Genomic DNA, 11,839 nt, shown 5'->3' with positions numbered 1-11,839 from the left:
ATGCACGATGACGTCACTTGGAGGCCATTCAGTGACTACACTCATGTTGTCCCCTTTGACGGCTTATCTTTATATTCTGGATGGTTGGCATGCGGGACCAGCACCATGATGTGGTATCTCCCTGAGCGGTGCATGCGACAGTTTGGGTATGTGCAGATGATACCCAGGTCACCTTTTGAGGCTGTTCCCGACACGGTGACCCGAGTGCAGCTCACTGGCATATTTGAGGATTGGGAGCGTCATGTGGTACCGGAGGAGTATCGTCGCATTCGGGTCACCCAGGACTGACACAGTGTGGAGGGGTATGTCACATGGTTCTATCGGGTGTCACATCCTCTGCTGAGACCCGACGCTCTCGGCGCTCCTAGGCCAGCACACGAGGAGATCCTGGAGAACCAGCAGGCCGAGGATGACTACGCCATTGATCTCCTTCTGATCTGCTAGCGGATAGAGATGCTTGGGCGGGACGCGTTGGATCGAGGTGTCGTTCATCAGGGCGGTCCACAGGCAGTCGCCGTGATGCAGATGATCGTCATTGATGCGCGCCGTGCGGCGGCATACAGGCGACATAGGAGGTCCCAAGGAGAGAGGGTTAGGCATACCCATTAGGGGTCCGAGTTTATTTTTTTTTGTTTTCGGATTGTATCTCTCGCACACTATTACTATTTGGATCGGCTTGTATATATTATTTGGATTTGATTTATCATATTAGTATTTTCTGTTTATATGTCGCTTATTTTATTTGGCGTTTTCCTTTAATTAAAAATACGAGACTGTTTCGAAAAACATAAAAAAAAAACACAGTTTCTGCATAATTCGGAAGTGCATTTTCGAAACCCCCCAAAATCTAAAAAAAAGTGTTTTCGGAAGTGCATCTCCGAAAACACCCCCCATTTGGTGTTTTCGGAAGTGCACTTCCGAAGTCTGGGAAAATTTAGAAAAAAAATACTTCGGAAATGCATTTCCGAAGCAGGGGTAAAGTGGGGTTTTCGCTGGGGGTGACCCCCATAGGGAGGTGGGTAAAGAAATTTTCTAATTATTTTCACAACTATCGCATCATACCTCTCGATTTATAAATAAAACCGAACGGTAAGATATTTTTTTTAAACTTGTTACATTGTTTACACAGAATATTACATTGTTTACACAAAATATTAAAGTAAAGTTTAATTTTCTTGAAGATCTAGATTTTAGATCTTCGAATCTTAGAATTTTGGGGAAGATAAAATATTGGGTGTAGGATATTTTGAATTGCTTTTGTATGTATTTGTTTCTGAAATAAAAAAAGGGTTAGATAAATAAATAATTTTCTGCTCAAATAAATATATAAAAACACAAACCTTAAACCCAAACAATTTTCATGACAAATGCTCTTACAAACCTTAAAGTGGTGGATGTAGATAGTTTCAAGCGCTTCATGATGCTTCACTTACTTTTTGATATTCAGAATGTTTTTTAATGGAAGTTTTTTATGTCTTACGCGAATCACTAATGGTATTGTCTTGAGCATTGATAGTCATGAAGTGGACAACAAAGATTTGTTTAAGGACAGTTATCAATATCTTCAATAATCACATCAAAATTATTCCCTCGGTTTTAGAAGAAACTGACAAATAATCTTTTTTTTTTTAAACATTACGTTGTTTATATAGAATATTAAACAAATCTAGATTCATTATCGTCGTTGTAATTCTAGATTTTGTTGCATATCTTTTATGCATCCAAATTTTAATCTTTTCAAAGGTTGAACTTCCTTCTTTGTTTAACCAGAAGCAAGAATGATTTTTTGTACTTGCAATCAATATCGAGAACCTTTTCAACCTTCTTTAACTGAGCGTTGTTCACAAAATACAACAACAACATCAACACCATTATGTGAGGTAGATTGCAAGGGCATAAAAAATATTTTGTTCAAGGATAGAAAAACATTGAAGATTTTTTCTATCTTGCAATCCATCCTAAAGAATGATGCGTGCGAGTTTGGGGCGGCTACATATAAATTAGGATTAGCGTATAATCTATTTAACGAGTATTTTTATAGTAAAATCTAGTTATTTTATCCCTCACTTACTACGAAAACCGCAAAGATAGACCATTTAGTATATACTTGTAAACTAATAAAAACATAAACTATAATAGTTGAGATTCGAAGCATGTCTTGAATTGTTTTCCCCTTGGTTATATTAAAAACTGAGGGAATATGTGATTTTTTTATTAAAAAATAAAACATGGTGCGCATTGGAATTATACCTCGATTTTATTTTGGCTGAGGTGAAATTTTTTTCATGAAATGTATTATTTGTAGTAGTGAAAAATAGGTTTTTACACATGAAGGTACAATAGTCTGAAGTATATCTTATATCAATCACTGAACATGCGTAATCAACATTAGTGTAATCCTTTATAGTTGGAATTCCATCTTTTTTAAACAAGAGTCATTTACCTAGGGCGACTTTGAGATATTGTAGAACACAATCAATAATTGCAAGTGTCTCACCCTTAAATCATGCACAAATTGGCTCACTACACTAATTGCATATGACAAATCCATCATAGTGTGTGCCAAGTAAATCAATTTTCTCACTAACATATGATACTCACCTTTGTCAACTTTGGCACTTTCCTTCTCATAACTAATCTTATGACTTTGTTCAATAGGTACATTAGTAGGTTTGCATTCGAGTTTTTATGCTTCCTACAAATAATCAAGCACTTATTTTCTATGAGAAATAAAAATGTCATTATTTGAATGAGCTACCTCAATTCCTAAGAAATACTCGAGTGCTCCAAGGTTCTTCATTTGAAATTCTACTGACAATGTATTTTTAAGTAGTTGTCTCTTAATTAGAACATCTTTTGTCACAATAATATCATCAACATAAACAAGAAGTGCAATTTGCTTTCTTCCTTGTGTATGTTTAAAGAACAAGGCGTCTCCTTGGATTTACTTATAGTCCAAACACAACATTGCCTTTGTGAATCTCCTAAACCATGGCAGAAGAAACTTCTTTAGTCCATATAACTTTTTTCAAATCGATACATCTTGTTGGCTCCACCCGTGGTACAAAAATCGGGTGAGATGTCCACATACACTTTCTCTTCTAAATTTCCATAAAATAACACATTTATATATGAATGAATGAACATTAATTCTGAGTTAAGATGATATATTTTTTGGTTTAGTCCGGTTCGGGGGCGAGTTCTGGCATCAAGTGATTCCGTCCCCCTTCCGATTGTAGTTGCGAGGGATCGAACCGCTGTTCTCCCTAACAAGTCCAGCGCCAATCACCACTGGATCAACTAACGATTGGTATGAACCTCATATTAATAAAATAAAATAATTATAAATAACACTTTTTTTAAGCTTGTGAATTAATATGAATCATTTCAAACTTCTAAGTAGTAAGTTGGTTGGATCATCATCTTATTAAATTTTTTGTTAACACATATGTCAACTGATTTCTAGAGGGTATATAATCGATAGTTATCATTCCACTATCCAACATTTTTAATAAAATGTCAGTCAATCTCAATGTATTTTATTCTGCTATGTTGAACTAGATTATGTACAATTTTGATGGCCAATTTATTGTTACAAAACAACTTCATAGAATCCTTACATTGTATCTTTAAATCCTATAGTACTTGTTTCATCCATAATAGTTCACAAACTCCTAATGTCATAACTTTGAATTCTACCTTAGCGATTGATCAACACTTTGCTTCTTATTCCTCTGAGAAACAAGTTTTTCTCATAAGAAGATACAATAGTCTGAAGTAGATCTTCTCACAATTACTCTATTGTCTCCTTTGGCGCTAGAGATTATGGTTTCTAAAACACCTCCTCCTGGCGGAAAGGAGTTTCTCTTCATGCGTTTAAGTAGGAAGATCCTTCAGACTAATTATTGGATAGTACCATTAGAAATGTCAGATCTGGGTTTTGGACATCTTTATGTACCAATCCTTGGATTGGGGAGTGTTGTTAGTCTGGTTGGTAGGTGGGTCGGTGACATCTTATTTTGTGACTTCAGGTGGGTGATATCTTTCTTTGTGCATGAGGAACATGTGGTTGCTGATTTTCTCTCGGTCATTCGATAGCGTATTTTTTCCTTGGACAAAGATAAGTTGGTTTGGAATATTTTAAAGGATGGTGTTTGTTAGGTGTCCTCTGCTTATCATTTTCTTTTGACTTCTTCTAGCCACTCATCCTCTGATTTCGTCATACTTTTCCATAGATATGAGATAGTTGGGCACCATCTAAGGTGATTGTGTTCTCTTGGCAGCTTCTCCTTGACATGTTTCCGTTAAGAGAAAACTTATTCAAGAGAGAGGTGGCTGTCAATCCCGGTTTTACTTTGTGTCTTTTTTTGTGGTGTTTCCGTTGAGACGATATCTTACTCGTGACTTGGTTAGTATAGTCTGGTATAAAATTTTTAGTTGGTTAGGTTGACATATATTTCTTCCTAGGGACTAGAGTATTATTTTAAAAGTTTCAACTCTTTAGGTGGTAGAGCAAAGTCTTTGAGGTCTTTCTATGATCAGGCATGTGGTGGTTCGATTTATTTGGAGGGTTAGGGATGAGGTAGTGTTTTCTGTGTCTTCAACAAACATGAAATATTTGGAGGAGAAGAATATTTTTTTGGATTGGAAATAGTTTTTAGGGAGATCACTTAAGAAATCTTGCACCTTCACCGACTGACTTCAGAATTTTATCCTTCGAATTAACCAATAATTGATTGAGATTTATGTTTAGGTTGTGAGTATGGATGTTCCTTTCTTTTTCATGGTAATCTTTGATTCGATGTTGGTGGTCATACTGGCTTGAGATCTAGCTTATTCTTCATTGTTGTGCAGTTTTGAAGGCGAGTTTTTTAAAAGTGTTATTACGATGGTTTATACTGTCACAGTTTACGCAAAACATGTGAAACAATTGCAATTGGTTAACCGATTACCTTATTTTAAATTAAGATAGATGATTAATATCTTTTTCACATAAGATTGATATAGATCCAATTTGAAACATAACAACGGCTTCTCTCTAAAAATGTTTTACAATTGTATAAATTAAGTTTAATGCTGATTAAAATGATGTTTGACTTGAATAACTTGAATGAGTTCAACTACTTTTTGGTTTATGGTAATTAACTTTGATATAATTAATAAGATGTTTGACTTGAATAAATTGAATGAGTTCAACTCTTTTTGGTTTTGTTTTATTTATGGTTTTGCTTTATTTAATGGATTGACATTTAATTTTTCAACCAATTAACTCTTACAATATTGGATGAGTTAAAATCAACAAGAAGTCAAAAGGAAAGAAATTTAATGTCCATTTTAAATATTGGTTGAATTTATATTGAGCTCCATTATTTAAATATCACTTCTAGAATGTAAATTGATCAACTCTTATAATTTGACTAGCCAACTTCTTTTTCGCAAATTTTTAAAGCCACTTGAATTTCAAGATAAACTATTACATTTTAGTACTAGAATATGCAATGTCTATTGAAACTAAATTTATGTATTTGTTTGAACTTCAAGTAAAATATGAACAAACATGAATCAGTTTCAATAACACAAATAATGTAATGCCAAAATGGGATTGGATTCACCTATTCAAAAAGATCCCATTCATAATTGGCAAGAATCTGCAACAGAATGGACAAAGTACAATTCTCAAGGCATTGATTGATCTGTATTAAAATAATATTATAAAAGTCATTGAATGAGGCTTAATAACATTCCTATTTCAAGTGGGAAATAAGCATGAAGACTTGGTAGTATATATATAGATACATTGATTGGAAAACCTGAATAGTATGAAAGTAGTAATATAAACAACTATCTTATATTATATTCGTTCCTTGGAAAAGTGCCTGAGTTTTGCATAAAGATTTACTATCTCCAAATCTTTGCTCAGTTTTATTACTAATTATCACGTTCAATATACTATGCTTTCTAAGATATTGATCAAGCTTGCAAACCACATTTATTTGAGTGGGAGATTTGTTGTTAGCCTAATATATATAATCTTGGCCAAATATAGTTTCAAAACTGTTAACAAAACAGAATCTTAACCTGAATGAACTTGAAAGGTTTCAAACTGGCTTAGGTGGATACTTGTCTCCAGTTGTCCAACAACAATAATGTCATTGTCATATTCAAATAAAAAATGTTTGACAGATAATAGACACCCCACCCCATGCCTAAAACTCAAACCCTTTCTATTCTATATTCTCTCATGTCACTTTCATTCTACACAACCATAACCACCCTCATTTCTAAATATTAATCCATTTAATTCATACCTGTGAATATGGCTTATATTTAAAAAAGAAGGAACACAATATATGTGGAAATTTCTAACGTCTCTTAGATATAACTCTTTGTTGTGGGTAGGTGATTGAGAAGTGCAGAGTCGGTAATTCCGCAGTACATATATTGTTTGTAACCTGATAACTCTAAGGGTATGTTTGGTTGGAGAGAAGTTGGTAAGAGAGAGTTAGCAGAGAGAGAAGTTGGAAAGAAATGCACTCTTTCTCTTGTTTGGTGGGCAATGAAATAGCAAGGAGAGATCCAAATATAGTGGGTCCCATCAATACTTCCAATCTTCTCTCTTGAGCGAAGAAACATGAAGGATACATGTTATTTTTTTAACTTTCCATATATACCCTCATTCTTTTTGTTCAAATGTCACTTTATAATATAGGTGAGAAACAATATTGTCAATACATATTATAAATGGTAGAGAAACAAAAAATATGCACAACAATAATAAATTAATAATAATAATAATAATAATAATATATAATACTACTGGTTTTTTTTTCTTTTTACCTAAAACAAATTGGTAGACCAATTATTACGTAACATAATTTAAATCTATTTACAAAATTCATTATATAAACTAATATAAATTTATTTATAATGAAAATAAAAAAATTTTAACTAAGAAATATTAAAATAATATATAAAGTTAAAAATAAAAATCAAGTAATTTATTTAGCACATATTATTATTTAAAAATTAACTAATAAAATTAATAAATTTATTTATTTTAACCAAGGACATTTATGTCTTTATAATAAAATAAAACACTTCTTTCTCTTCTATTTCTCTCTTCTTTCTCTTATACCAAACACTACATCAAATCTACTCTACTTCTCTTCTTTTTCTCTCTTTTCACACTCTTTCTCACATCTTTCTCTCTTTTCAAATTCTTCTCTCTTCCAAACATACCCTAATTGATCATAGAAGTAAAAAAAGAACTATAGCTATTTTATAGTCATAGAGGTAGGTATCATTGGCCAAACTACATTAACAAAGACCAGCCGTGTTCATTGTCTTTTACTTTCGTTTTTCTATAATTTTCGATACTGGATATTAATTGTTAACAATTCGTCTCAGATGATGATAAACTCTCATGGAAAATTCGAGATGACATAGTTCGACGGAATGAGTAATTTCATAATATAGTAAAGGAGGGTTAAGGACATGGTTTTAAATTGCGGTTGCGGCTGCGGTTGTGGATGTTGCGATTGCGGTCATTGCGCTTGTTACAATGCGCATTGCGGTTGTTGCGGTGTGAATTTTTAAAAGGAAGTGTTTGAAATATTATATGGAAAAACACTTAATGTTATGTTTTTTTAATATATAAGAATTAAATTGAGTTTTAGAATTCTAATATATTGATTTTTGATAAAAATATTTGAAAAAACATAATTAAAATTGTCAGATGTGGTTTCTAATATAGTCGGAGACGAGATTTTAAAATCATACCGCAATTGCGGCCCGATGCAGTTGCGGAGAGAACCGCATCCGCAATATTGAGGGTGCAATTGCGGTTGCGGACCGCAATTTAAAACCATGGTTAAGGATACTAATTAGGTAGAGACGAAGGAGAAGACCGCTGGATTGATCTGCCTATGTGTTTCATACGAAGTGGTGTATCTTATGCTAGACCTAACAGCGCCAAAGGAGATTTGAGACAAATTGGAGATTTAGCATATGTTTAAAGACGCAGTGATCTAATTTGCAACACGTCAATATCTTCAATAGTATAACCACTGATTTGGTGAGACTTGATGTGAAGATTGATCACAAAGATAAGGAAATTATCTAGTTCTACTCATTACCAGATTCTTATGAGCACTTGGTGACTACTCTTACCTATGGAAAATACATTATCAGTCTTGATGTAATTACTGCTAAACTTTCGTCTCATTCTCAAAAGAGATAAAGTGTAGAGGGAGGAACTCAAGGCGAAAGTTTAAATGTGTAATGGGGTCAAAATCGTGGGAGGAACAAGGGTAATAAAGTTTTGGTAAATGAGGTCTAAATCCAAGAATTGAAAAAGAAAACTAAGTGTTATGGTTGCAAACAAAGTGGACATTGGTAGAAGGATTGGTCCAAAGAGAAAGCATGGTTCATCCAGTTTTGTAAATGTAATTCAAACTGGTAATTCTAGCAGTGAAGCAAATACACCATGTTTCATCCACCAAGTGCACAAATGCGTGAATTCTTGACTTTGCTTTTATCTATCATATGATGTTGCATCGAGATGGTTCACTACATCTAGATCTGGTAATTTTGAATTTATTTATCTGGGAGATTATAAAGCATGTACTATCACTGGAATAGAACAAACAAATTAATATTGTCATGGACGATGATGGCGTGCGAACATTTAACGATGTTAGATATATTCTAAAATTGAGGAAGAACTTGATTTTCCTAGGTGTTCTACAAGAAAATGGTTTCTTCACATTTTGAAGGTTAGCAAGAGTACTTTGATTATGACTAGAGCAAGGAGGGCTACAGATAACATCTACAAACTGTTAGGAAACACTGTTATAATATATAATGATACAACTAAACTCTGCCATATGCATTGGGGCCATCTCAATAAGTTTGGGATAATGAAACTTCGAAAAAGAAATCTATTAAAAGATGTTTGGATTTGAAACATGGATTTTTTTCAAGTAATATGTACTTGAGAAACTGTTGTGTTTGGTTCAAGTGTGAAAAACAAATATAGAGTAAATTTTAGACTACGTGCGTTTCTAATGTGTGGAACCTATCAAAGAGGTCATCCCAAATAAAAGTAAAAGTGTGGGATATAGAATAAACTTTTCCAAACAAAGAGAGTCTCATACCATATCATAGAAAATTCCTAACCGAAGGCAATGCAAGTCAATGAAGGCAACAATTATATTAATTTTGATACTAATTTGATCTTTGACTTGAATAACTTGAATGAGTACAACTCTTCTGGTTTTATTTTATTTAATGAATTGACATTTTATTAGTCAACCATTTAACTCTAACAATATACTCAAACAATATGGAATGATTTTAACTACTTTAAAACCACATTAAGTATAAAAAGGAAGTCCATTTTAATATTGGTTGAATTTGTTGAGCTCCATTATTTTAATTTCATTTCTAGAACTGATCAATCATTATAATTTGACTTTCCAATTTTTTTCCACAAATTTTAAAGGCATTTGAATTACTAGATAAACTAATAGTATAATTTAGTACTTTAATATGCATTGTCTATTGAAATTAAATTTGTGTATTTGTTTGATCTTTAAGGAAAATATGAACATACATGAATTAGTCTCAACAATTAATACAAATAAACTAAATATCATAATAAAACGAAAGTCTATTATGCTATGAAATTCTATATTCTCCTTAATTTTAATTTGTTGGAGAAGAAAAGGTGAGGTCTAATCCAATGTTGATTCCATTGTAAGCTAATGGAGCATACATCCACATATCCTCAGAGCTTAGAACCTATTTCATTTCATCCAAATAAATTAACAAAAAATGGATTAAAAGTTATCTTTTTGCATGTAAGAAATTGAAAATGGGAAGGTTATGAAAATGTTGTTACCTTAATTTGAAGCTGCAAAAACTTGACATATTGAACAGCTTCCTCAAGCATGGTACTAATGTCCACCTTAGTTCCATTTGGGACAAGGGTCTGCAAGATTCTCAACCTTTCATTTATTCTTTCTCTTCTCCTCTACACAAACACAAGAGGAAAAAACCTTAATAAGAGGAAAGAGACACGTGTGAGAGTGATGGTTCTATCTGACTACACCTTCCAATCACATTTATAAGCAAATATTTCATTTCAGATTCATTGAATAACTGATAAATTTGGTTTATATTTGAACTTAGACTTACTCTTGCATAAATGCTCGGAGAATCCGTAGCAGGACCATTTCTTGCTCTTGATTTTCTACCTAAATTCGTCACTGCGCTTTCTTTTGGGTTTAGACTTGGAGATGTTCCTCCATTTAGCACCAAAAAAGCATTTGAGTTATGTGAAAAACAGTTGTTGGAGCCATTTCTCGTGTTTTCTGAAACCTACACAATAAAATCATGATCATAGTCTCACATTAATATTCGGAAGTGAAAATCGATATACACTTAAACACTAGGTACTAGCTTTCAAATTTTGAACTTGATAATATAATTTTACCTCTAATGAGCTCCTAAATCTTTTAGCAGGGTTCTCCATGTTTATAGTTCGATCCGCTTGTGAAGGCGATTCAGAACCAAACATCACTTCATACTCCCTTTTAGCTTGGATATAGTTGTCAGGAGCATGAGCCAGTTTCACTGGCTCTAAACATGACCTTTCATGATCAATGCCTTCATAGTTTATCTGTTTGATTAAGTTATCATCCAAATATTGTGGACTAAAAAACATTGGCTCTAAACATAACCTTTCATGGTCAATGCCTTCATAGTTTATCTGTTTGATTAAGTTATCATCCAAATATTGTGGACTAAAAAACATGGATAGTGAATCAATGTCTGTTGCCGGATTACATAGGTATGGTCCATTACTTGCTGTAATGGTAGGAAATATGTCATCACTATAATCAGTCTTTGAGCTAATCCCTTGAGAGAAATACATAAAATTAGCATTAGCATTTGCAACATTAGAAGGAAAACATGAATAGTTACCACCAAGGAAGTGAGTCATGAAATCAGCTTCTTCAGCTGTGTACTGTCCACTTAGAGAATCCCACTCTTGAGAAATCAATTGGGCAGCTTCCATTATTTTTTATAAATATTTTGAATTTAAACCTACGAGAATTGAGAGTGCTCTTGTTTTGTTTCAATGTTTTATTGATATGAAAATATAGTAGCATAGTAGTAGTATATTTATAGCAAACAAGACAAGGTAATGCCAAAATGGGATTGGATTTACCTATTCATAAAGATTCCATTCATAATTGGCAAGAATTAGAAACAGACAAATAACATTCCTCTCTCAAGTGGGAAATAAACACTTTGAGTTTACATTCTAACAACTTATTTTATATGAATATGAATATGACAATGACATTATTCTTGTTGGACAACTGTAGACAAGTATCCATCCAAGCAGTTTCAAACATGTCAAGTTCATTCAGATTAAGATTCTATTTTGTTAACAGTTTCGAACCTAATTATCCTTAGGTTATGTGTGTCCAATTCCTTTTAGTATCATTTTCGATCAATAAAATTATTAGGGTAGGATTTACGTTATATGGTTGGCATCCGTACTTCTGGTTCCTTCACTAACGAGCATTGCCCTTCTTAGAGTTGTTAAAATTTATTTTGTTCATGAACTAGAGATAGGTGATAAAGTGATGGAATATCACTTAGATGTGATGAAGTGGACCTACAAGATTAACACTTCTAATATTAGGCCATTTGAGTGCTCTCGAACCGTTCACGAAAAGATCTTGATCATTACTAGTGTGGTTCATGCTTCCTAACGTTGTGGATTGCATGATTCATCTTCCTATATAAGGAGAGATATACGGAGTTC

The 11,839-nt window shown here is 33.1% G+C and overlaps 1 protein-coding gene across 1 annotated transcript; it reads right to left on the bottom strand.

Moving 5' to 3' along the window:
- Nucleotides 1–9,705: 9,705 nt before the first annotated feature.
- Nucleotides 9,706–11,080, bottom strand: LOC131610970 (transcription factor bHLH139-like). Its single transcript, XM_058883081.1, has 6 exons — nt 10,807–11,080; nt 10,636–10,758; nt 10,496–10,560; nt 10,198–10,380; nt 9,902–10,033; nt 9,706–9,801 (listed from the first exon to the last, which is right to left on the bottom strand). The coding sequence occupies exons 1-6, from the start codon at nt 11,078–11,080 to the stop codon at nt 9,706–9,708; spliced, it is 873 nt and encodes a 290-aa protein (XP_058739064.1).
- Between the last annotated feature and the right edge of the window lie 759 nt (nt 11,081–11,839).

The sequence above is a fragment of the Vicia villosa genome, linkage group LG1 (assembly GCF_029867415.1).
Source record: "Vicia villosa cultivar HV-30 ecotype Madison, WI linkage group LG1, Vvil1.0, whole genome shotgun sequence".
In the NCBI taxonomy this organism is placed as follows: domain Eukaryota; kingdom Viridiplantae; phylum Streptophyta; class Magnoliopsida; order Fabales; family Fabaceae; genus Vicia; species Vicia villosa.
Note: the sequence above shows the minus strand (reverse complement) of the source record. Positions and strands in the feature narration are given on the sequence as shown.